Genomic DNA, 26891 nt, shown 5'->3' on the forward strand with positions numbered 1-26891 from the left:
CATGTGAGGTCTGCCCTGTGTTTCAAGATGTCCCCTGTTGTTTATAAAATGACATATTGGTAATTGTTAAGAAGGACATGTTAGTGATTGTTAAAAATAAATTAGTTTCTGGAAGGTAAGAAGTTGAAAATGTAAGCTCTAGTACCATAAAAAGATGGAGACCTCCAAGCAGATATTAACTTTCTGATTGTCTCCGTCTCTCTGGGTGCCTCCCAGTGAACCCCGGCCTAATTGCAATGGATCACAAGTAATACATGCCCCCACTCTGGTTTCCAGTATTTGACTAGTGGTTACAAATTCCTTGGTACGCCTTAGAAAAGGTCATAATGTGGCTTTCTTCCTGCTGCAACGAGACACACGTTTCATACCATGAAAAAACTCCTTGATCTGCCCTCTCCTATATTTTTTTTCAATAAAATGAAGATTGTTTCTGTTGGAGATGAAGAGGATAATTTGCGCATCATTGTAATAGATTAATTGGTTTATGAACCAGAAGTTCTTTAGAGGATGCCACAAATATTTATAACGTCCTTGAGTTCTACACCAGATCTGTAAATAAGCTGAAAGATGTGTAAAAATTCATACAGTCAGACAGCTCCCTCCTGGCTAAGCACATCAAGTGGCTGAGGAGCATAAATTATTCCTGCTGAGGTCAATCATAATTTATGCCATTTTGCTTCTGCGTCTGCTCTTCTGGGAAGGAAGAATATAAAGAACATCTGTATTTGAAGAAAGACTTCCCTCTTTGCATCAAATTTCATTCACTTTGGGAAATCTTTTGGTATACAAATGGTAATCTGAAGAGCTGCTATTTGAATTGGCATGTCACAAGGGAAGAGTGCTTCAGATTGTATTTATGAAAAAGCTGAAAACATTACCACAGCCTGGACAGTTGAACGTCAGAGATCTGTAGAGATGTTGTCATTGAGGATTCATTCAGTCACATGCATATGAAAGCAAAATAATCCTTTAAAAATTGTGTCAGACCAAGTCCAATTTCTGTTTTGTAGCATGTAGGTGGAACCTGGATTTCATGTCATCAAAGTTGTATTTTGGTGGAAAGAACTGGTTCTGTATTTGTAGTGACAATGGCCACATTTAAAACTTGTCTGTCTCTTTAGTTTTCACATTTTATGTGTTCTTAGCTCCTTAAAGGAACTTTTCATAATATACCTGAAGAATATTTCCTAGAGAATACCTGAAGTAATTTTAGTACATATTTTTAGTACATATTTAGTGCAAATTTTTAGTACGTATGTTGATCCATCCATGGATTAAAGGCTTTGATGGGGGTAATAATTTCAGCAGCTTATTGCCTGTAATTCTTCGGCTAACTGTCCTTACTTTATTTAGCTGTGTAATGCTTTGGTTTTAAGGTGTCTAAAATGAATAAAACTAGCAGACAAGAGCTGTAGTAATGCAGGCAGAAGTCAACAAAATGAAATAAGAGAGTCAGACTATTCCTACTAAATAGTATTTCCTGTCTTCTGCATCTTTATGACAATGTTATCTGAAATTCCATGCATTGCATGTTACATATAATAATAGCTCAAATTGTAAATTAAGCATTTTTCCTAATTTCTTAATCTCTCTGATATATATCACTAAATAAGGTTGACATTATGAGGAAGAGAATCCAATTTTTCTTTATGTCACTTCCAAACAAAATATATGTCTCAGAACAAAGCAGTAGATATAGGCAAGTATGAGCAGGTTATTTACTAGACCTAGTGGTTTCCTTATCTGCAGTCCTTTTTTTCTTTCTCTGGGGAAAAAAAAAAAAGAACAGGATGACAAAAAAATGTATCAGCTTATATTTTTGAAGTTCACCCTTTTTGACATAGTAATACTGGTGGTTTACATTAGAAATGGGCCTTGCAAGTTTGAATTCAACATGAGATATTTTTGTGTTATATTGCCATTTTAATACCTAGCTCTAAAAGCTTACTTAATTTCATTCTGAGAAGGAAAAAACTAGACTTTAGCTTTTTTCCCCCCTCACGTTCAGCTCATTTTTTACGGTCTAGTTAGCTATCATAGGCAGCATATACCATATTTAATTTTCAAAACTATATTTGAACATGCTTCCTCTAGATTAGCAGAATAGTTGGGAAGCAAAATGAATAATAAAAACTTCTGTGGCATTCATTTTGCTGGGCAGTTGTGCTGTCTCAGGGTAAGGAAAACTAGCAGTAGGGAATGCATACTGTTGGAAAGGCATCAGGATGCCAGTAATTTAATCTGTAACGAACGGAATGAATGGGTCAGTCTATTTTTTAAATTTTATATTTATAAATAATTTCATACTATTACCTATTAGAGCCTCTCCTGCAGACAGGCTGAGTTAGCTGGGAGACGATAAGGCTCCAGGGAGACCTCAGAGCAGCCTTTCAGTACCTAACAGGGGCTTACTGAACATCCAGAGAGGGATTTCACAAGGGCGTGTGGGGGTTCAGGGGAATCCCTTTGACTGGCACAGAGTAGGCTGAGGTTAGATATCAGGAAGAAATTCTTTCCTGTGCGGCTGCTGAGGCACTAGAACATGTTGCCCAGAGAAGCTGTGAATGCTCCATCCCTACAAGTGCTCAAGGCCGGGTTGGATGGAGCTCTGAGCAGCCTGGTCTAGTAGAAGGTGCCCCTGCCCATGGCTGAGGTTTGGAGCTAAATGATCTTTAAGGTTCACTTCCAACCCAAACCATCTCTGATATTCTGTGATAATCCTTAGAATGAGACACTGTGCCTAGTGCTTATTCTCCTTCTATGAAAAGTTAGGCAGCCTGATAACAGCGCTATGAAGTGCTAAACAGCTCCAAGAAATTCTGAACTCCTTCAGCTGCAGAAACAAGCAATGCTATAATTATCATTTCTGATGCCAGTACCATGTCTAACGAAGGATGTTTTTGTGCTGAGATGTAAAAAATTTGCATTTAAGATTCTCCTCTGTTTTATTTTTATAAGGCAGTTTATGTCTGAAGAAGAGTCATTTGCTGCAGAACACCAAAACAAAAACATGCAAATGGCACCAGAGTCTACCATTTTCATCATGAATGTTGTTACTGCTCATAGAATGAAGATTTCGCTCCTATTTGCACTCTTTGTTATGTATATTTGTCATGTTCAGCATGTTTGGTCCTGGTTTTCTTACAAATTTCATTTTCTTTTGCCATAAATAATAAACAATGATAATGAAACAAAATGCCTTTTCTATCCTGTACTCTAATTGATTACAGCATATGATAGCATCCTTTACAATGTATTGCAGGATTTCCTTCAAATCATATATACTGTAGTTCACTGTTTTAAGAGATGTGTTAAGGAACAAAAATTGTGTGTGCTACTAGCTTTAGGCTTTTGTTTTTGTTTTTTTTTAGGAGGAAAAAAAAAAGTATAAGTATCCATTTGAAAATTGCTGCCTGCAATAAGTTTTGCATTTTTCTTGCTACTTAGAGAAGAAAATTTAATTCACAAATGTAAATTGTCATTTCTTTTTTTATTACACTGCTTTAATTATAATTATAACTTTTGATTCTGTTCTTGGGTGTTTCGGCTCTTAGTATTCAGTCTCTATCTGCATCATATTGGAGCATTTCGTGTTTTGAAGCTCAACCAAAGTGGAATTCTAAGGACAAATGTACCTAATTATCTTTTATTGACAAGATTACTTACACACCAAATACCAAAACCAAGCAGATTTTACTTTGCAATTGCCTTTTTCTGTTCAAATACTCTAGTACTTGCAGAAATTTAACAAAAAGCAACAGAAAAATTTGAGGCGTTTTGGAAGATTGTTTCAGAGTAACTGTGCCATGTAACAACTTCTGTTATTTTTAAACATTTTCTGTCATGTAGACCTACATTTTGACAATAAGAAAAAAAAACCCCTCAGTCTGTCTTTTTAACGATTCATAGTCAGTGGGTTTTTTTTGTTGGTTTTTTTTTTTTCTTAACTGGGGAATGCCAAAATCCATATGGTGCTTTCCAGGCTGTTAATACTTCAAACTTGGAATGTGAAATGTGTTCTCTTTTAATTCACCCCAGGACAGATGGAGCAGAGTGATTCCAGCTTTGCAAAGCCATCATTTTTTATCATTTCTTTGAACGGTTGTTTCTTAGGTACTTTCCTAAAGCAATCATTTTACTAATAGCAACTGAAAATTACTGTATAATTTTAGCATTACATTTTCTGACCTTTTTAGTTGATCACACAGGAATTGTAGTACAGTGCCTTCTGCACAGCAGATTATTGCATTACTGCCTGCGGTATCGGTCTCTTCCAATACCATTCCTCTTAGGATCATTGCTGTCCGAGTCTTATTTACCCCATGGCTTGTCACCTCTGCCAGGGGCTCAGTTACTTTTGGAAGTGGTAGGGGCTGAGATATTCCCCAGTAGCTCTGGAGGCTTTCCTGAAGTGCTGGGTTCAAAAGCTGCGCCGTACATCCTGTACCTTCGGATCAGGTGAAACCTCTTTCATCCATAATGTTGGGCTGGGAGCAGAAAGACAGGGCTTTACCTCCTGGCAGAAACTGCTCTTGGCAGAGGAAGGGGTAAGGAGTATAAGTTGACTTCTACCAGGAGTGGACCATGGAGCTGATGGTGTCCTCACCCTTCTCACTGCATAACAAAAGAAGAGAGCACTGGCTCCAGATATCAAGAGCTGAGTTTGAAAGCACTTGAGCAATATGAGCTCTTCTCTTCCCTTCTTTGTACCGCAGACATTTGAGACAGTTGTTATTGTTCTGTTCAGTTTTACTAAAACATCGTACCTTAGTAATGGCCCACAAATGAAGTGTGAAGGCACAGAAGTGAACATGGAGATGGGGAAATAGTCTCCATAACCCTTCAAGTGCTCCACTCTAACTTCTGCTGTATGTTTTATGGCTGGCTCCAGATGTGGGTGAGAAAGGAAATATATCAAAGTTTTTGAGCCAAAGGAAGTTAGCAATTGTTCAAAAGCCAGCAAAAGACCGACTTTCATGGTTCTCAGTGGAGGAGAATGGACATTAAAAGGCAAATTGGCACTTTATACACAGTAATGTTAATATGGCTGTAGCCTTTTACTGTGCCAGTAAAATGATACACGGCCCTAAATTTCTAGCTGTGAAACATTTGGCTTTATATCATCATTTGTATGAAGATTTTTTTAAAACAAAAGTGAACCATGCTTCTGCTGTTTGGTTTAAGTCATGTTGTTTGGCTAAGACAATGAAAAAAAATCAGTCTAAATTAGATGGGCACTAAGATTTCTTTTTCAAGGGTTTTGGTTGCCACACAGACATGAGCCCAAAAAAATGTTAGGAAATGCAGTTCAAATTTTTTGCTTCCTGATAAGCAGCTGAATAACTGAAAACTGCTTCTGTAATATTGATTCTCAAGTAACTTTCCAGTGCTATTTTCTCGCAAATTGCTGATACAACTCACTTTATGCTTCTTGCTGTTTAATTTCTTTTCATTGTAGAAAAGCCCATTTAAGAGACTAGCAGAGAGATCTCAAAAAAAAAAAAAAAACCAAAAAAAAAAAGGAGCTACTTCTGCATCTGCACTGTGAGGTACTTCACATCAAAACTGATGAGTATGAGACCCTTCTTGGGTTAATTGATTTTCCCTGTGAGATGTAGTGTATTGAATTTTCTGTAGCTGAATTCTGTTCTCAGTGGCAGTGTCTAGTAAACCTTTTCTGTTTTCTATAAATAGGTTGGAAAGTAGACAGTCAATGTTTGAATCTACTTCTCCTGTTCATAGAAAACAAAAGAAAGCAACTCCTTCCTGCCATCAATAAAATAAATAAATAAACAAACAGCCTTTTCTAGTAAAATTACATACCTTTCCTAGGTGTGCTGAATGAATGGCAATTCAAACTATGTTTAATTTGCTCTTGTAAGCATTCTCCAGCTTCACAAGGGTATACACAACCGCTTTAGCTGAGGTGAATGCTTTACAGAAAATAAATATATCGCCTACATCCCAGGGCCTAGACTTTGATCAGCCACTTGACACAGACAAAACTAATTGTTTGCCTGTCTGAAAGCCTTGTCTCTTGACTGGTGACAGATAAGGAACAGATTGTGTTGATAATCCATAATGAGTGAGTTTCCTGCACACAGATTTCGAGCTGCACCTCTTAACCAGTGCACAAAATACAACATTAAGATAATGCATCGTGCCACATCAGTAACTATGGAACCTGACAGAGTAACTGTGGAACCCAGCACAGCAAGATCTTCACTGCACTGCAGACCAGTGGTCTGGTGACATTAAAGTTGTCATCAGAAAGAAGCATAACATGGGGATCTTAAAGGAGCTGCAGGTTTTCTTTGCCACAGTTTCTGCTGTCACTTTCTCTGTTCAAGAAATGTCACGACAGGAGGTGTCTCAGCAGAGTTGCTTTGTCAACACTATATGATACAGCATATAGTAAATTTTGGAATAGCAAAGCATGTGCAGAAGCTGAAGCAAGGAAATGAAATTGAAAGGAATGGATATGCAACCAGGGCATATTAAGATGCAGAGCAGGAGGTTCTGATAGAGTCTAGAATGGATGCAGTGATAAAAGCAGAGGGTTCAAGTTCAATTTGAAAGATATCTGTAAACTTTAAAGATGAAAACTTGAGGTATGAGAAGAGCAGCAGAAGAAGGTGAAATTAAAGGTTGCAAAATCACCGAGTGTTACAGATTCAGTCAGGCCTAGGAAAATGTCAGAGGCTGATAGCAAGTCTGAACAAGTTAATAAATTTCTGTGGTGGTATGTTTTTCTTGGGAACGATTGGCAGTGTAAGAGAAAATGCTGTGTTTTGTGAGGTGGAGATGAGGAAACAAGATGAAGGAAGAAATCAAAAGGATATGGATGAAAGTAGACAATGTAGATTTGGTAGAAGTAAAGAGGAAGGAAACAAAGGTAAAAGAAATAAAACCACAAAAATACTTTAAAGCAAAGATGATTGATCCAAAACTAAGGAACTAAGCCTCAAAAATGGATTTTAAACTTGGAAAGATAAGGCTAAGGATTAACCTCTTCCCTGGCACAAATTCATCTTAGTAATTTCTTCTTCAGAAGGCTCAGAATGGTAAATAGGATGCAACTGATTTGCTAGCTCTCACTGGGCATTGTTCAGCTACATTCTGCCATGTTCTCTTTCAAACCACTGTCTAATATCCCCTGTAGCAAAAACCCCCACAATTTACTTGACAGGGAAAAAATAATAAAAAAGGGAATTATTTTGATGCTGTTGTCCTTGTTTGTTTATTAAAAGCACACAAACTCCAGACTTCTCATTGAACGTTTTCAGGTGCATTCACCCATGTAGAAATTTATCTTTTTTAAAAGAATTTTCTTTCTACCACAAACTAGTACCGTAGTCCTGAAGGGAGCTACTATAAATATGGTATGGACTTCATAGATTAGCCCTTCCTTTCTGGTTTTCTTTCAATATCTGTTCCTGCACTGAATTGAGATTTTCACATTCTCACCCATTAAAAAAAGCTTTTGGACTGCAGAGTTTATATGCACTGTGCTCTTCCACTTACATAAACTCCTGTATAGGAAAAAAATAGTTCAAACACCTGCAGTCATAAAAAGTCACTTCTAGCTCTTTCCTCTTAGATTTATTGTTATATTATGTAATTTTGTCTGTGTTTGAGTACATGTTCAATTTCTTACTTTTTCACAAGTCTGAGAAAATTACCCTTCCTGATATGTGATAGAAATGGATCCTTATTACTGTTATTCTTGGAGCAACACATTGTGATGAAATTGCAGTTAGAAGTCCAAGGGCAATCAAAAGAGATGTCAGGGCCTTGGGATGACTGGTTAAGAGATAACGAGCACAAGCAGGAAAGCCTCTGTCCCACCAGGTGCAGAGAGTGATGTTGGAAGGAGCAGGCAGACCCCACTGACCAGTAACAGGCTCCATGACTGCAGTCACCAGGAGAATTTTGGGTTCTGTACTTGTGGGTTGGTCTGCTTGACACCAGGCCCACTGGCAAGAGACAGGGTACACCAGTCTCAGAGGGGCAAAAGAATCTTCATCTAAGAGTTAACAGGGCTTACTGAAATAGACTGAAACTAGATTTGAAGGGGGAAGGGGATAAAACCAGACTTGGTCGTGATGAGCCGTAGGATGGCATGTCATTGATCAAGGGGTAAAATATATTCATTTTGAGCACTCTTGAGAGTCGTGAAACCAAGAGCAGCGAAATTCACACTGCTAAACTCTTGTCCAACTGTGAGTGTGTTTCTGATAGGGTTTAGATGCTATAAAAGTATAGCCCATGCCATTGACTAAAATTTAGACTGCAAGTGCACACAGCCTCTAAAAATGTACTATCAAGGAGGGGGCTTTCCATTTAGAATACACCAACGCTTTTGTCGAGGAAAGAAAACACAGTCTCACTTTCTGCAACAAAGAGAAAAAAAGGCTATGCAAAGAATTTCAGGCTGTGAAGGGGGTTCCTTACTTTGGCTTTTCAGTAATGTCTTTACTGTAGTCCAAAGCAGAAACTTAGATCATGCATTTTAGTTGCAGTTTCCATATCACCAGAGCAGTGAGGATAACAGGACATAGCAGACTCCATTCATGGGTTGCCTTGAACTTTTCAATGTGTGTTTATTCTGATTCAGTACTGAAAACTTTTTTTAAACATTTCCAATGAAGAAGAAAGCTCTAAAAAGTTAGCTCCAACTGTTTGTTTGCAATACTAATTGGAATGCTTGCTTTTACAGTGAAAAATGAGTTCATTCAAGTAGAATTAAACAGCTGCTGTAACAACTGAGCAATAAAAGAAAATTTAGTGTTTCATTTTTGTATTTCAGGTGTTGTGTATTTAACAGTGGTTCACCTGTCATCCAGAAAGCATACAAAGATAATATTGTCCTGACTGATAAAATTGACACAGAGCTGAGATACCTTGAAAGATTTATGTCAGTGTTTTAAGTGCAGGCAGCATGTTAGATTTTTGGAAAACAGAGGTCTCTCAGAATGAGTTCTGTTGAAAATTGTTGGTGTAGAGCTGTCTGTTCGTGGAGTGTTGCTGAAGGAGGGAAGGAGATGACCATGAGGAAGCCATTTCTTGTGTTTTACCAGCAGGTCACCCTGGCCATTGCCCCATCAACCTCACTGTGGAAGAACGGCAGCAGCTTTGCCAAGCTTGCCTCAGTTTCAGAGATACCTGCCACACTGGTAGCTGCAGCAGTAGCTTACCTCACTCTTTGTCTTACTGAGTTTCATATTTTAATGTATTCTATACATCTTAGAGTAACACCAAATTCACATCTGACTTCCTGCTGTTTCCTTTTCCCCTGACTGCATTCCTGTTGGCATAACAAGCCTGTCTGGCACACAATACTGAGAAGGCAATTTAAATGCAGGAGAACAAAGGTTTCACAATTTGAATTTTTATACAGAAGAGCATGTGTAGCACATTTTCCATAGGGAGTGAACCAAAGCCCGCTGTCTGCTGTACATTATTATAATGGGAAGTGTCCCTTTATGTGATCTTTAATATTTATTTTATAAGCTAACAACATGAAGGCTGAAACTCTGTCATTGCTATTTATACTTTGTGTTTTGAGATAAAAAAGAAAAGCATCTGCATTGGAAAAGGCTTATGGGAACGTTCATACACAAAGATTTTTCATTCTGGGGTATGAAATGCGTTATATAAAAAGCAACAAGAAATCTTAATCCTGTTTAGGCTTCCGAAGTTCCCTCTGGGCTTTAAAATTTTCTGACAGTGAAGACTGAACTCTTTATGAAAACATTAATGGTTAGAAAGGATTTTCACATTAAGTGAAATAAATAGTAGGAATTTATTCCAAATGAAATTGTATAAAGTGACTTGATTCACCTATTGCTTTTATGCACTTTCCTACAAGGATAGAAGCAGATAGGTGTAAATGTCAGGTCTGTAAAGGAACAGTGTGTGGCAAAGAATCTTCCTTTAACTTCTTAATCTGATTAAAATATTTTACTGATGATACAATTAGAATTGCAGCAGCAATAAGGTAATATTTGAAATTTTTAAGATTATTATTGGGGATGGTCTTATACAGAGCCAGGCACTGCACTGGATGAATCTTGTGAGTCCCTTTGTACTCAGCATATTTTGTCTTACATATCTATTTCTTCTTTTCTTTCCCCATATTACTTCTATATTAAAAAATTCTTCTCAGCTGAGCAGCTACTTCTGCATTTTGCCCCATGTGCAAGAATGGTGTGTAACATGTATTCCATCATTTTATTTCTACTATGTAGGAGGGTATTTAAATAAAATAAATTTTCAAAAAGGACTAAATATTTCTAGATATGAGCTAAAAATACTGTACTTAGAAGATTAATGTCATGGCTGTAATTTGAAAAAATTGCAGCAAAGGAACATTAGAGAAGGAACAAGTCGTGCCAAATTTCAACTCTGTTTTTAATTTTGTTTTCTAGACTAAAGCTAATACGTTTTGCAACCTCTCTAGAATGTATAGTGTGAAATCAGATAAATCTGAGAGTGATGGTTTCATGAAAGTAATAAATCTGGATAAATTAGTGCTGAATTTCATGATCTCATCAGGATCTTTTTTTTTTCTTTTTGTTAATGAAAAGGTATTAAAATGCCAGTTTAATTCTCCCCTTGTGTCTTCTGTTTATGCCCAAATACAATTTGGTATAATTTCTGTTAAAGAGTTTTTACAGATTACCTTGTTGCTCACTGAAATGCTTTGGTTTTTGTTTCGAGATCGGATATAGAAGTTCTTGTGCTGGTTTTGACTGGGGTAGTTATTATTTTTTTTTCTTAGTTACTGGCTTGGGGCTATATTTAGATTGGTGCAGGAAAGGGTGTGAGGGGGTGAGGGTGCACTAGGAGCTGGGAGGGACACAGCCAGGACAGGTGACCCCAGCTGACCAAGGGGATGTCCTAGACCATAGGGCATCTGCTCAGCATACGCAGCTGGGGGAAGAAGGAGGAAGTGGAGATGTTTGGAGTGATGGTGTTTTGTTTCCCAAGTCACCATTTTATGTGATGGAACCTTGCTGTCCTGGGAATGGCTGAACATGGGAAGCCTGCCCATGGGAAGCAGTGAATGAGTTCCTTGCTTTGTTTTGCTTTGCTTGTGTGCACAGCTCTTGCTTTACCCATTAAACTGTCTTGAGCTCAACCCACAAGTATTTTTTCACTTGGACTCTTTGAATATCTCCCCTGCCTCGCTGGTGGGGGATTAAGCATGTTGCTTAGGTACCAGCTGGGGTTCAAATATGACCCTGCTTAAGTCAGTTTTGATGAAAGACATAATCTATGCCTGAGATTTTTATCCGTGTGTGAGTGACAATGATTCTTGGCTGTCAGTCAGGACTTGCCTGCCTCTGTACACATACCTCATAGTTCTTAATCAGTCTGCTTGGAGCTATATAATATCACAGGTGATGCCAAACTGAAGTGGAGCTTAAAATACCTATATGTAGTCCCCTTTGTCCTGTCACTTACATGTTCTTCAACTGTGGGACTGGGACATGTAGTTTGTAAAACAGGGTTGTCATTCTCTCTTTCTGGATTTTGGCTTGTCCTGGATGATAAAGTAAGGCACAGATGCCTCTCATCACTGGGTATCCAGATACTGTACATGTTTACACTTTTTTCCTGTTGCTCTTTAGAGCTGTCATTCTCTGTGTCAGATTGCTCTTACTGTAAATTTCATACTCAGTTATTGATTTTTCTCTTCTAGAACTGGTTTATATTGTATTTATTTATTTACTAGTGCTTCAGTGAAGGTTTTATTTCAGCTTCACTTCCTTATGAAATGACTGTCTTGATGTTTATTTGTCTTTCCAATCATTACAGCTACTAGGAAACAGTGATGTGTAGTGGATTGGTAATCTGGTGTGGCTCTTGGGCTTTGATGCTTGGTAGGATTGTCAAAACAGAGCAATAAGTTTGGAAAGAATATCCAGAACAGAAGTAGGATTTCCTGTTTTTTGCATTCAGGCAGCAAAAAAAAATACTCTTTTTTGCCCTTCTTTGCTTCCAAGCAGCCCTCCCTAAAGAGCAGGAAAAAATGTCATTTAGATCTTCAAACAATATTTATATTTTCTTATGACTGCATTGCCCAAATGAGTTGCAATGCAGAAACCTCTTTGCCCATTTGCAAGGTGTTGTCTCTTGCAAGCAATGGGGGAAGTATAAAGAAATGTTAGAAAACAGTAGCAAGGAAAATTGTTCTTGAATGTCTTTGGTAGAATCAAGGAAACTAATAATAAGGCTTTTAGCCAGGTGTCTTCACCTGGAACCACTGAAATCACTCTTTGCCATCTGTCTGGCATTACTGGAATGTGTTTGGAAGGATAGTTTGGGGGATTAGCAGCACAAAATGAGGTGATAATTTTTCTTTTATACCCTCTGCTTTCACACCCAAGTCCTTGAGGAAGGGAGTATTTTTTATTATATGTCCTTTTTCACTTGTTGTGCCTGTTTTCACCTGAGCCCCTGCATCAGTTTTGTGGCTGAGAGCTTCCTCCCACTCTCCACTACCTAAGTGCAGTTTTTACACCTGTGCCAGGAATCTTGGATCAGTCAAGAAACAGCATTAATTACCTCATGCAGTAAATCCAAGTAAATCCAGTGAGACAGTCTGAATAACATTCACACCTTCACATCATAAGTGAAAGTTGTTTTTTCATCTAAAATGTTCCCTTCATCAGCAGTAGCCTTTGTCACACCAGCTAGAGACCAGCATCCTGCTACATGGAGCTCCTTGTATGTATCTAAAACTTCATCCTGATTTATACAACCATTAAATAGAGGGAGGCAAAATACACTTCTGGTTGTGATGTTCTGCAGTGCTGGGTTGGGCATTGCCAGGTCCATTGTGCCTTTAACACCAGGGTAAATGATTGAGCAACACTTGACCAAGCTGAGCTGTTCTGGTAGTGATGGGCCCTACAGATCCCAGTGCAAGAGCTGCCCCTACTCTTCAGTTTTTCTAGTAGAAGACTTTTTTCAAAAGTTCCCCTTTTAAACTCTGCTTTGTCACTCAAATACTGACAGCAAGTTACCTGAAAATGGACTTTTTTTTTCCACTTAGATGTTGAAATTTGAAATTCAGTGGAGAGAGTCAGGAGAGACCACAGCAGAAGTTGCACAAATAGTGTGATAAGCTCTGAAATGCCTCAGCAGAATATGAAATTGCTTTTGATTTCTTTCTTAGCTGGAACATGCCCAGAGATAGACTGCAGGAACATAGGTGAAATAGTGTCCCCAGGCTGAGAAGAAGATGTCCTTCAACAGTACCTCCTTATATGTTCATTCTACATTATTTTTCTTCCTCTAAAAACTTCTCAAGAAATATTTTATGTGTTATTACCAGCATTTGGATGTAGGACTGCCTTAAAATTACTGCCGCTGTAGCCAGTAGTGCTAATGAGAAGCTCAGTACTTTCTTTTCATATTCAAGGAATAGTTTAGTGTGATGATAAAATGTGCAAACTTAAGCAGTGATATGAAGTAGAATTCTTGCCTATGTTATTAAGATGGCAAATATTTCTCATATAAGAGCAGTAGCTTCAGGTGTTATTTCTAATTGGTGCTTCTAAATTTCCTCTTTTAAACTGGACACTGTGCTGTTCAAAAACTTGAATAGATTTTTCCTAGTTTAGAAAGAGAAATTTGTATTTCAGTGGCAAATGGGTTTATGTCTTTTAAATTAAGTGTCTGAAATAAGCAGTGCACTTACCCAGGGCTTTCATTGTTTTTGCTGTCAATATCAAGAATAAAAGAGGGAGCATGTACAGATACTCACAAAATGACAGAACTTCCAGCTACCATCTCTAATACTCATTTTGCACCTGTTTCTATTGATAATCTTATGGGCTATAAACAAAAAACACTTGTGGTTGGTTTAGATAGTTAAATTCCTGGAATTTTTTGAATAAAGAGAATTTATGTATTTTCCAAACTTCCAGAGTTTTCAGTGATGAAGATAGATATAAAGAGACAGGTGTAAACACATCAGTAAAGGTGTGGAATTGCTATTTTATCACTTCTGTTATTCCTTGCCATTTACAACTGTAGTTTCCCACTGAGTGTTGATGTAGTGGAGTTTAAAGAAAATTAAAATGCCAGATCTTTTTTTTATTTTTCTAAAAAACTTGTAGCACACAAACAATTGCAAATAAAGTAATTAAGAATAGAATGCTCAGCCTGTTGTTTTAGATGATGCTGTGGGGAAAAATGTTGTTTACACAAATAACATTACTGGTTGTCTCAGTCAGCCAAGCAGGGTGAAAACAAAGAATAGTAGAGGCTAATAAAGATACACCATCTAAAACTTTCTTCCTTACAAATTTTATTTGTTTCAGTGGCTGCCTCAACAGTTATATGGATACTGCAGTGTCTGCAGTACATATGCAAGTGAATTCTCTGGCTTGTGTTCTGAAGAGATGATCATTTATTCTTGTGTAAGTTAATTGTCCTTGTAGGATCCACAGGGTTCCTCCCTGTTGGTAGTGAGCTGATCACAGTTTGGAAAAGGCAAAGTCTGCTCTTTCACTTAAAGGCGTGAGAATTGCGATTATTTCTTTGGTTATCCTCACTTCATTTGTTCTAAAAGTGAAATTACTATTCCTGCTGCATCAGCTTTATATTTCCACATTTTCTCTCCTCTTCATTATTGCAAGAGAGCATGGCTTGTACCATGGAAGTTTTGCATGTCAAAAACTCCACTAGCTTACGCTGAGAAGGAAGAGTAAAGACCTCCTACCTTTCACTGAGAGTTTTAAAAATGCCAATCAGAGGTCCAGTAGGCTTGGACTATTTTATCTGTTTTCTGACACATGGATAAAAGTGTTAGTCATCTAACTTATGGCTTTTGCCTGCATTTAAATGACTTGCTTCACTCATCTCTGAGTTATTCTTGTGACAGCCTTTATTCAGTCAAGAACAATCTGCATTAGGTTAATTATTTCTTACTGTATTTTCTGTTTTCTAAAATTATTTAGTAATTTAGATAAGATTTTTGCTTAATCTGTGCTCTGATCTAGGCATGTTCTTGAAAATGAAACAAAAAAACTGGATAAATGATGTTGTGTAAAAAAAATGCTGGCTTCAGCCCATCAGGGTTCATTTAGTCTGAAAAATGACACTGAAATTTCAAAATGCTGCTTCTAGAACTAATAAAAATGGTCTCTAAGGGAAAGCTTATTTATTTAATTCTCTGCTGCTAAGTTTTGCCGGCAAACTTAGTGTTTTGCTGTATGACCCTGGACAAGCTGAAAATGTATTTCAACAAAAGATGGACAGTAGTCCTGTTGGGATGGAAAAAAGCTTATGGGTTATGTTTGGAGTTGTGTTGAAACAGAACTGTGGAATGCTCATACTGCTGATGGTCAATCATACTGTTGTCAGTGTAGTTTCACCATGCTTAGTTATGTCAGTTTATTGTGCTGCCTGCATGGAACCCTTCAGGGGAAAGCTGGAGGCTTGTTGGGGGTGTGTGTAAGGAGAGAATCTCCTTCCTTTGTGGGAACAGCTCCTTAGTCTTTTTGAGAGGTTGCTGCCAGATATTAAGTGTGGCAGATGTAGGTACACTAGCAGACCAAGCAAGTGAGATGGAATAAAAAATTTCAAGGACACATATCCCTACTCTTCAATATTGCCTCAGAGGAATATGAATAATTCCTGGCCACTCAAAGAATGACTAAAAATATGCATTTTGCATTCTATAGGACTTCAGTGCCCTCATTCCTGTCTGAAGATTTGATCACCCTTTCCATCAACTTGCTGTTACAACCAGTATGAAGAACTTTAGGTTATATGGTAAAAATCTTTATAATGGTTTGATGCAGACTAAAAGATGTGACATTTGGATTTTTGGGGCCTAAGAATTGTGCTCTATAAGTGAATGCTACTGGTTTATCTACTTTTTGTAACATCAAGAGTTCCTGTAATAAAGGTGGGGCAGACTTTTTAGCAGGATCACAACTTTTTGTTGTGGTAGGACAAGGTGTAATATTAGAAGGAAGGAGTGTTTTAGAATGAGGGTGGTGAGGCACTGGAGCAGCTGCCTAGCGAGGTGGTGGATGTCCCATCCCTGGAATGGAAACATCGATGGTCAGGCTGGGTGGGGCTCTGAGCAGCCTCATCTGGTTGAAGATGTTCCTGCACACTGAAGGGGAAATTGGAGTAGATGACTTCTAATTTTTCCTCACGGCCCAAATCAATCTGTGATTCCACAGTTGTCGTCAAAATGTTTCATTGTGTGTTCAAACCCAAAAAACAAGCCCTAAATTAAAAAAAAACCCAAAAGCAAAACAACAAAAAACACCCACAAAAAAAAGAAAAAGTGACTCAAGTCAAATAAACAAAGAAAAAACCACAGCATTCAGGTAATAGCAGGCAACTTTCTTGTTCATCCTTCCTTTACCACTTGACCATGGGTCGTGGCTCTTCTTTTCTTGTCTGTCTGTGTCCAATGTGTAATTTTACAACATATTTCCTATTAATACACTCACATCCTAGCTTGTTCTTCAGGTTTGCTCTGTCAGATTTAGGCAACAGCAGCCTGGCCAGTAATATGCAAGACAGTCCAAGTGGCTGATGGATCTCTGGTCCCTGAAAGCACAGGCAGAGAATGGCCTTGCCACAGAAGGTTCAGACTCATAAGTCAAGCAGTATTCAACATCAAAGATTGTACAATGTCCGTATGTGCACAGGTGTATTTTTTGAGTGCTTTGTTTTATGCATCCAAAATCTATAGGGTGAGCTTAGATCAAAATGTCACGCTCTATCTGGCAACAGTGCGGGCCAGAAATTGACATTTTGTGAATTTTATTTTAAAAAATGGAATTTATTCCAAAAGCTGGAGTCATACTGTGAGGTGCCTTGAAAATAAATGAGTTGGCAAGTCCAGTTTTAATCTCAGTCTAAGTTGATCTACAGGCAGCAAGTTTTAACATACACTCCAATAACTATTAGGGCTGCTCTCCTGGCAAAATCAGCAACTGAAAGTATTAATTATGCAATTATGTAATGTACATTTAGGGTTTCACAGAAGGAATGCTACAAATTCTATTATAAATTAATAATAATACTAAATTTTTAATAACTTCCTTACAGCAACTTTTATAAGTGTGTTTTTTCATTATCTTATTTTTTGCAAGCTTTAATAAATTAATGGCACAAGTTATTGCAGCAATGTTAAATTAAGAGAAATTGTGTTCCAAATATAATTGTCATTTACTGCTTAAAATTTGAAAATGTGCAGTGTAAAAGATCAGATATCAAACTCAAATCATGGGCTGTATGTTTTCAGTGAGGTGCAGCTTTTCTAAACTTGCATAGTTTTGCACAATATTGCTCTTCATATTATTCTCAGTCTTAAACTGACGACTGGCTCTGTAAACTAGGAGCTGCTGCAGTAGCCCCATATATTCAGGTAATTCAAGCAGAGTCCCCAAACTGGAGAATGTAGAAACCAGAGAGAAAACAGCTGCAATAAGCATTGGGTTTTAATATGACAGTCTCAAAACCCAGTGTTACAAGGCAGTGGACCTGACGCCCTCAAAATGAAGAGAGACAGGAGACATTGCAGAGAGAATGAGGCTTCTGATGGGAGCTGCTTTGCAGGCACTTATATCTCAAGCAGTGTTGCATCAGAACAAAAATATTGCAAGCGTGAAGAGCTGAGCTAGTATTGAAGTGTTATCCTGCTTATTTCCTCCTCTGTGCAAATAAATATTTAGAGGTATTTTCAATGTGATTCAGAGATCTGAGCTTCGGTCCCTCATAGTCAACCAAACCAAAAACCATTGTCTTTTTCATCTGTCTGGCCTCAGTTTGACAAGTCATTAGATGTCCTTTTTCACAGCAGGCCACATTATGGGGGAGAGAAGGGACAGGAAATGTTTTCTTCTGTAAAAGAGCAGTATGGAAGCACTACTGCAGTGCTCTAGTCAAATGAAATTAAATATTCTGATTATTTTTAATGAGTTATTTACAAGCAAAAATAAAAACACTGAAGGACCATACTGGCAAAGTCAAAGAAATCTCCTGTAGGCGGGCTAATTTACCAGATGATAAGTAACGTGTTTCTGCTCTGGCACTTGGTGATTGATTACATCATGTGAGAACAAAGCAATTAGGTTAATTTACACATTAATTAGTTTCTTGCTTTCTTTTTGTTTGGTCTCTAATGCCTTTGTTTAAAAAATTGAGTGAGTGCTGTTGCAAGGCTTTAATTTCACTAATTACGTTCCAAGTGCAGACATTGCAAACACCTGCCTTGTAAGTGAAACCATTCTGTGTTAATTTAAACTCTCTGGTTACTTGAGAGGACACTCCTAAGGATACAACACAAGGGGTCCCACAAGGTATAGGCTTTCAGTATGTAGCTGGGCATTTTTCTTGAGTTATTGGCCTCTATTTGTGCTAGGGGCACTTTTTGTAGGTTGGTGTCTGGAGCTGTGCATTGGTCAGGAGAGGAGGAGAGATTTTGAGCCTTTGGAAGGTGAATGGTTCCTGAGAAATCTTTGTGCCTGTGAAGCTCTCAGACTCTTGTATTTCAAGATGACAGAGTGTGAGCTGTTTTCACTGAAGCAATAAACTAGCACTGGTGCTGGAATTCTTGGTGTTGTTTGGTTACTTTTGTGTGGATCACGCTTCCGTAATGTTTCCCAAAAACTTTTAAGAAGAACACAATGTAACCTTGAAAAAAAAATGCTTGTAGATAGGTATCTTCAAGAATGGATATGTAGTTACATACATGGTCTGGATTTCTTTATAGATTATGTTCCTGAATCCATTACATGATTTCAGTTATTGGTCATAAAAGAGGATTTAACATAAAAGCTCTTTTAATGTTAACATTAGTTTCCAATTATTGTATGTAATAATGAAGAAGGTCGTGTTTTAAAGTTGCAGTTGCCTCCTGACATATTTACAAAGTTTGCTACATACCATAGGAGGATGGTATCCTCTGAATTTAGATACAACAGTTTTCTACTCCTTATTGTAAAACTACTAGAGGGAAGGGAGAAGGGATACATTGGTTTCATCAGATATTTTCACCAAAATAAAAGTCCATTGTGTTGGTTCTATTAAAGAGTATTGAAAGGTATTGTCACTCAGAAAACTGTTTGTAATTAGTGAGTGTTTTGGAGATCATGTTCTATTACTGACTTTATATTTCACTATATGAAAATATAGATTTAGTGCTAAATTTTAGTTACTAGTTGGACTTTCCTGAACACCCACACAGTTGTAACTACCTAATTGCTGTACAGGGCATCCCTTATCTGCTCAGCTCCTCTTCTGTCTGTGAGTCTCTGCCATCTAATCCTGTAGGCATGTGCCTTTTTGCTAATGGAGGAATGTGTGTGGCTGTAGCATGATAACCTGTAGGATGATTATTTAGATGTCTGTATCTGGTTTTAAGCTCCGGCAGGGTCAGAAGCATAGACTTTTCTATAGGTGAACCCAGTCCAGGAAGAGTTCCCTGAGTCACCTGATGAAGGTAAGACAGGCAGGGTTTGGGATATAGGGAAAGTCAGCAGAATGTTGAAGATATTTTAGTAAATATTAATTGGACTTTTTTAAATCTGTTATGCATCTCAGATGAACCTCTTGGCCAACACAAGCTATAATGAATTGTTTGCTTGCTCCACAGAAGTGTTTTAAATGCCTAATAGCTCATCAAAAGATATTATCTTGGGTTAGGCAGTAATATTTTGATTAGATGCTTCCCAGGTATTTAAACACCAATTCAGACAGGTCATGAAGTTAGTGGCTTGTCTCCTTTATAAAGTATATGAATTTTCTGGTTTCACTGGAAGTCCAGCTTTTTCAGTCTTATTCATGTCTGTGACTTCTACTTGGCACTAAGCAAATATAACCTTTCCTTTTAGCATACCTATCTTCCTGCTAAAGCCTGTACTAACAGTTTGGTACCTTTTTATTGAGCACAGAAAATTGCTTGCCTTTTTCTTCTTTCATTTAAAATGCACATAATTTTGATGAGGATTTCATAAAGTTTTGATAGCAAAAAATACTACATATAGTAGGAAGCATTTGACAAGTTGTTTTTAAGTAATGAAACCTAGTTTGATAACTGAATGAAAGGAGTGTACTACTTGTGCTTCTTGGAAGGCAGACATCAAATCCAATATCCTTTGTGATTTTACAGGGTTTTTTTTAACCTAGTAAAAGCTTTGAAGTTTAATGTTGCGTCTGCACATTTTCTAAAGGAAAGACTGAAGCATTTAGAGCAAAGGTGAAGGGAAATTTTGTTTTGATCTAGAAGGTGACAGTGACAAAACGGATTTGCCCCTCATTTTTTCCCATTTCCCCCAGTAGTGTCAAGTTTTCTGGACACGTTTCAATGCCTGTTGTTAACAGATCAGATCAAAATTTTGTGGTTCTAGTCCCAGGTTAGTGGTGATCTGTTGTGTGGAGTGCATTTGGAGTGAGACTCAGAGAGAGCACCAACTGTCTTCAGCTTTAGTTTGTACTGAGGCAGCATCCAGTCAGAGGTTAGTTTTTTGGTGTAGTTTTTACCAACGCTGCAGTGTCTGCAGGGAGATGTATCCTTTGTCCAAATAAAAGAATCACGGGGTTGGAAGAGAGCTTAAAGATGATGTAGTTCCAACTCCCCTGCCATGGACAGGAATAGGCAAAATTTATTTATTTTTGATGTCCTGAACAGAGACATAGTATTAATTAATAATTGTAAAATGGTTTCAAGAATGATCTCCTGCTGACTTTGTTTTTTTTCAGGGGGTGGGGAGGAATTTAAAAAGACTGAGGCTACCAATTGTTTTTTTTCAGGGGGTGGGGAGGAATTTAAAAAGACTGAGGCTACCAAAGTCTCAGTGCCAAGCCAGCCTCATTTACTTTTGCTGTTTTGTCTTTGCTGCTTTACTTACTACTGCACTGTTAATATTTGAAAGTGAAAAGGCCCCACTGGTCTTTTCCAAGTAGCTGTTTTTTAACATTATCTGATTATTCATTACATTATCTTATTTTATTTTTTTACATTTAATTTTTCCTAATAGGTTCCAGGAGGAAGAAAAGGGTTGAAGTTTGAAGTGTTGTGTGCTAGATCAGGGGATATAAACAGAGCTCTTCACTCCTGTGGAGTTTAGAGAAAGGGAAGAAATGCTTGACAGGCCCTTAAGAGCTGTACTTTACCAGCAGCTGGAAGATGGAGGGCTTTTAAAATTTTTTTAAACCTTTTTTTTTTTTAATAATATTTGATTCTGTATATTTTGATCACCATTTTCTAGCCCAAAGGATGTCTTTATGACTGTGATATAAACCTTGGAAAGAAAAGCAGTTTTAATGGAAAAAGTTGATATTCTCTTAACTCAGAGTTGCACTGGCCATTAGAGTTTGTGTGCACACTTGTGTGTGGGTGGAGAGTTTGATAGTGGCAGATGCTGGACATCATTTCTCTGAAAGGCTGATCTTGAAAAATCAATAGAGGATGCACGCCTCTAAAAGCTGTAAAATGTCAAACAATGTGTATCTTATGACATGCTGGTGTACAAGATTCCGAGATCTTATCCCTACAACTTCTGAAGCAGTTTCTGTTACAGTAGAAGCAATGTTGAGAAATTGTGTGAGACAGAGAGAGGTAGAAATTTTTATGCCAAAGAATGCTAATATGGGTAATTAGCCAAGTGTTTAAGTTCTGGTTAGGTTTTTATCTTAGTATTGCAAAGCCTGTGTTTTCAGAACTGAGGAGTTTTTAAATGTTTTTTAGGTCTTGAGAACATTTAGGCACCTAGCAGGACATTATTTTATATGTTCATTGTAAAATTTAGGAACATGCTTTTTGAAGTCTGTGTCTTTATTCTGCTAAATGGGGTGAGGGACCTTGTGTGTATATGTCTCTGTATTTCAGTTGTGAACTGTTTGGGATAGAACATGTCTCTTTACTAGATGAGATTAGTAGATCACTCAGAGATTAAGATTCAGTATGGGATGATAGTAGGGTTTCACGGGTAATGTACTTCGTTTTAGGAGAGCCAAGAGTGCTTCAAACTGAATTTTGGAAGTATTTGAGGTAGGCAACTTTTCCTCTAAAAAGCAGAAGCAATTGCTCTTACATGTCTTATGTGGTCCAGCTGAGGGCTATTTATCAGAATATTAATTAGTTAATTCTCTGAAGGAGGAAAACCTATTTACTGTTAGTGAGGAAAAAGAGAATTCTGGATGGGAGAAAGCCTTCAATCCATATTTCTTTTGAGATTAATGTGAAATAGGATTTCAGGACATAACCTCTGTATGAAACTAAAAACATCTTTTTTCTAATGTAAAAGAATGGGCCAAGCTATGGACAAATAAGAACTGCTTGGTCTTTTTTGAAAAACTTACCAAGATCAAAATTTTGTGTTTATATATAAGTATATGTATGACTTCTACAAACATATGTGTATATATACACACACAGAGCTATAAAAACTCACGTGTATATACATGGTATCTTTATGACTATATACACACACAGCTACACACTTAAACACTGCAGATTAGAGATTTAAGGCTTTTTCTAAGACCCTGCTTTAGAAGATAATCCCTCAGGGAAGAAAGAAGGTGTGTTCAGCTCTTCTCATATAGTCTGGGGTCTTTTGCTTGGCTTTCAGAGCCTTCCTGATGCCAGCAGTGTCACATGGGTTCTCCTCTGTTAAGCTGATATCAAGAGAAGCAGACTCAGGGGAACCAATTGTATTAGTTTAGGCTAATTCTGATTTAGCAACATCTTGAGCACTGCTGATGAAAACTAAGAAGATTAAAGTCCACATAATCTGGGGATCTTTATGTAAGTGAAGTTCAAATTACCATAAGCTCTTCAAATCATTGATCTGAGGATCAGTAAGAAGGGAAGAATGACTTAAACAAGCTCAAGCTGCAAATCCGTGTCTTTGGGTCCCCTTTCTTTTTTTTTTTCTTCCTTCCTTTTTCCTCTCCTTTCTTTTCCCTTTTTTTCTCATTTTTTTCTTAAAAATAAAACCCTTTAGGAATTCTTTAGTATAAGAAAATTGGTTTTGTTCTAGCTTCCTAGGGAAAAGGAGCTTTCAAAGGATCTGCACAACTGTGTCTCTTACTCAGTTAACACGTAGTTACATTGGATTGATGGAGGCTATTAAATGCTGAAAGCCACTGATTGATCATTTTAATGCTAGCATACTATTTCAATAAAGACTGCTTTTGAAATAGAAATCTGCCCTAATGGCACTACCATTTTACCGACTGTGGATATTGTAGCTTCTAATTCTTTGTATCAATTAGAAATGAGGGAGTAGATTTGTGGTGCTCAGTGGATATGTGTCCTTTTCTTTGTTATTATTCATGGCTCCATTGCAGTGCTCAGGGATTTGAGGTGACCTCTATATGGGATGGTGCACATCTCCACCACTGACATCTTCCAGAATGAAGGGTAACCATCCAATTTACCTGTAGTGACAACCAGACCATGCCAGGGAATCATTGGGAAGAGTGATAATGGGGTTGGGTCAAGCTATTTCAGAAGCATTTTAAAACTGACTTCCAGTGCTCAGAACATTTTCAGGTGTGGTTTTGTTAAAGTAGAAACTTAGCCTGAGCATATGGTAGGTGAATTTAGAGCTCAGGCCATAGCCATGTATTTAAAAGTGGCCAAATTACCTTTCTGAAATACTGTATGTTGATAATATTATGTACTTAATGTTGTCACTTACAGGAAATACATTGCTTTGGTCATTATAATAGACCTTTGGAGGCTTTTTTCCAAGGGCCTAAGAAATTTGTCATAGATAATATTTGCCTGTGAAATGTTTTTATTACAATGAATGCATGTTAGGAAGGTGGAGGAGTCTGGCCATCTGTAAGGAGCACCTGCACTACCAGTCAGGGAACCAGCCCTACTCCAGCTTCAGAGGCTGAGATATTTTACTAACAAAGTGAAACTTCTAATTTAGGAATAATTCAGTTGGTTTTTTTCCCCCTTTCTAAATGTCTTGTTGCTTTGAGATTAATTGCAGTGTATTACTGTAATAATAATGTAGCAGACCACCTAGATGCTGTTAATAATGAACTTGATGAAATACCATTTCTGGAATGAAGTTTAAATGAGCTGCTTTTTTTCTGCAGCAAGTAGAATGATTTGTATCAGAGAGTGCAGAGTTTTTCTGTCACAGATCAGTTAAAGTACCTCTGAACTATCAGGAAGGACTGTATAATCTGAATGTTTTCTGTATATCATCAAACTCTGAGTCACCATTTTCAAGAAACAGTAAGATTTTAAACTCTTAAAGATTGTGAGGGGTAATATGTTATTACAGTGCTTTTCATAGTATAGTGCAAGAATCTGTGTTTGAAAATATGGTAGTTTTGTGTGTTGAGCAGTGTGATAGGAACCTGAAACCCACTGAAAAAACTGAAAATTTTATTTGAAATTCAGAATTGCTGTATTTCCAGTACATCTATGGCTTATACATAAACAATGTATCTCTTCCAGAGGGGAGGATAGTTTTCCAAGAATACCGCTGATTTTCTCCTCGCAGGGGAGCAGGGCATGGCTGGTGATACCAGGTTCTTCTCTGTGACAAGGGACAGTAAAAGGCTCCTCCTGGGAGCCAGTACTTCTTAAACTGGTCCTTTCTCAGGGCCAGGATGGGACCCACATAGAATGCCTGTAGAGGAATATGAGGAAGATGAAACTTCAGTGGGACTTATGAAGTGAATGTACAGAATATTCTAAGGAATAATCCATCTTCTAGCCTGCAGATGCTGGGTGGGGAAAAAAAACAAAACCTTGTTGTTTCATCTTAATTTAAATAATGTGCTTTTCTGGATACATACATCTTATGCAAGTGTAGGTTCCAACAGTTTGAATATGGTTTCTTTTATAAACCTTTAAAAGCGCTCTATGTTATGATACTTCAGTTTCATACGTTGTTTTTTCTTTGTGTGATTTATACCTGGATCTTGTTTAAAGGCTATAAAACAGCAGTGGTTTAATATCCTTCAATCAAAAGCAACTTTACCATCCACCTTGTATTTTTATTTTAAAGGATACAAAATGCTCCACTCAAAGATGTTTCAGTACATTTTAAAATTAAAACCAACTAGTTTTTGTTGTTTTATGAGTCTTGAAGAGCCTGAAATTTTAGTTCCATTGGCCAACATGAGGATCTGCCCGTGTGTGTGATCTCTGTGGTACATTGCTTGACCTAACATGGTTTTTTTACTGCATATTACATAGCTTTCAAAATATAAAAATGAACCATCCATAAAAGTTATAGTATCCTAATTTCCAGATTTTTTAGTATGATAGTGGGAATTGTTTGTCTTAAGAAATGGCATTAATCTGGTTTTGTCTGTTGATCCTATGAAACCAAAGCTAAGGAAAATCCTAGGTGGGAGAATGTTCTTTGTCCTTCCAAACTATGGCAGAATCAGTTTTGTGTTGCATAAAAATTCAAATGGAACAGAAAATTGGAACAATATTTTAAGTGAATAATAATTGTGATTTTCTTCACTGCTTAAGTGCTAGCATCTTTAATTGTACTGAGTTAATTTAGTATGACTTTCTTCATCATAGGAAAAATGGTTAGATAACTTTTTCTGATATTCAAGGAAGATAATGGGTATGCAGCAAAATAATGCTCTTTCATTACCTTTCAAGTCCATCAAAATCTTTGTGTCTTTAACGGATTCTCACCTGCAACTTACTGGTTTTGTTTCGCATTGTGCTTATATGGCTTTAGTAGTAACTAAACCTAAGAGTGAGTGCAGATTAATTAAATTCCATATTCCGTTTTATACAATAGAGGTTCATCTTATGTCACTGGGCCAGCCCAGAAGGGAGTAATTTTTTTTTGCTGTTTTCTTTTCTTTGTGAGTTCTAAGTCAAAGCACATGGAAGATTGTGATTTGATTTAGCTTCTGAAAGTGCGTGACAGATTCATTTTTTTGTAAAGCTCGACTGAAATAAAATAGACCTGTAGAAGTTTTGCCCGTAGGATATTTTGTTTTAAGAAAATAACTTTCTTTTGTAGGGTGTGAGCTAGAACATGGTTTTAACTCCTGTAGAATATGGTCCTTTTATAAATGTGTATTTTATTGCTAGCACCATATGGCCACATGGATGTTATAAAGGCTGTTCATGTTAGCAGTCTCTGAAAGCAAATGTATAAGTGTCTTTAAGCTGAGAGGAATTACCACCCCCTAAATTACTAGTTCTTTTTCATATTTTAGTGTTGATCTTTCTGTTTTCTCTCACAAGGAATCTATCCTTGAAGCTGTCGAAGGAGGTGGAGCAAGGAGAAGCCAGGTACCCTCGTGTCAGCCAGCTGGCTGGCAGCCCATCTGTGGAGTGGCCTTTCGCTGGTCTGGAAGAAGGTGGAGGCATTGAGTCTCTGCCCTTCAGACTGATGCTGCAAGACTGCACGGCTGTCAAGACATTGCTTCTGAAAATGAAGAGGGTTCTTCAAGAGGTAATCACCCACTTATTTTTTACATTGATATATCTCAGCATTAATGAACTAAGCAGCAGAAAAGGGTCAGTGAAGTTTATGGACTTAATGTCTTTTAATATGTCTTGAATACATGGAATTGATGCAGAAGTATAAATAGTCATGCCTCAACATGGTGAAGGTCAGAAAAGTTTATACTTGAGCAGAATTTAAATGATCCTGCCATCTTGGTGTCCAGAGTGCAAAGCTTTTTTTGAGCTTTTACTAAAGAGGGGACAGGGGAGGCCAACTGCTTCTGGTCAAAATACATTTTATTGTTTTCTTCCAGCATTTTAGAGCTTTTCTCTTTTCTTACTACAGTTATCCATTATGAAGTCGCATGGAATTCATTTAGAGGAGAAATGCAGAGGGGGAAAAAAATCTCTTAAGTGACAGTACTAAAAGGTTGCCAGCTTGAGTTTG

The 26891-nt window shown here is 37.5% G+C and overlaps 1 protein-coding gene across 1 annotated transcript in view; it reads left to right on the forward strand.

The window, feature by feature from the left end:
• CCSER1 (coiled-coil serine rich protein 1) overlaps positions 1-26891 on the forward strand; it is a 382235-nt gene that overhangs the window by 212348 nt on the left and 142996 nt on the right. The window contains exon 6 of the mRNA XM_041484265.1: positions 26240-26450. Within this exon, the coding sequence (XP_041340199.1) occupies positions 26240-26450 (211 nt within the window). The remainder of the gene's footprint in view (positions 1-26239; positions 26451-26891) is intronic.

The sequence above is a fragment of the Pyrgilauda ruficollis genome, unplaced genomic scaffold, assembly GCF_017590135.1.
Source record: "Pyrgilauda ruficollis isolate IOZ18807 unplaced genomic scaffold, ASM1759013v1 scaffold65, whole genome shotgun sequence".
NCBI lineage: Eukaryota > Metazoa > Chordata > Aves > Passeriformes > Passeridae > Pyrgilauda > Pyrgilauda ruficollis.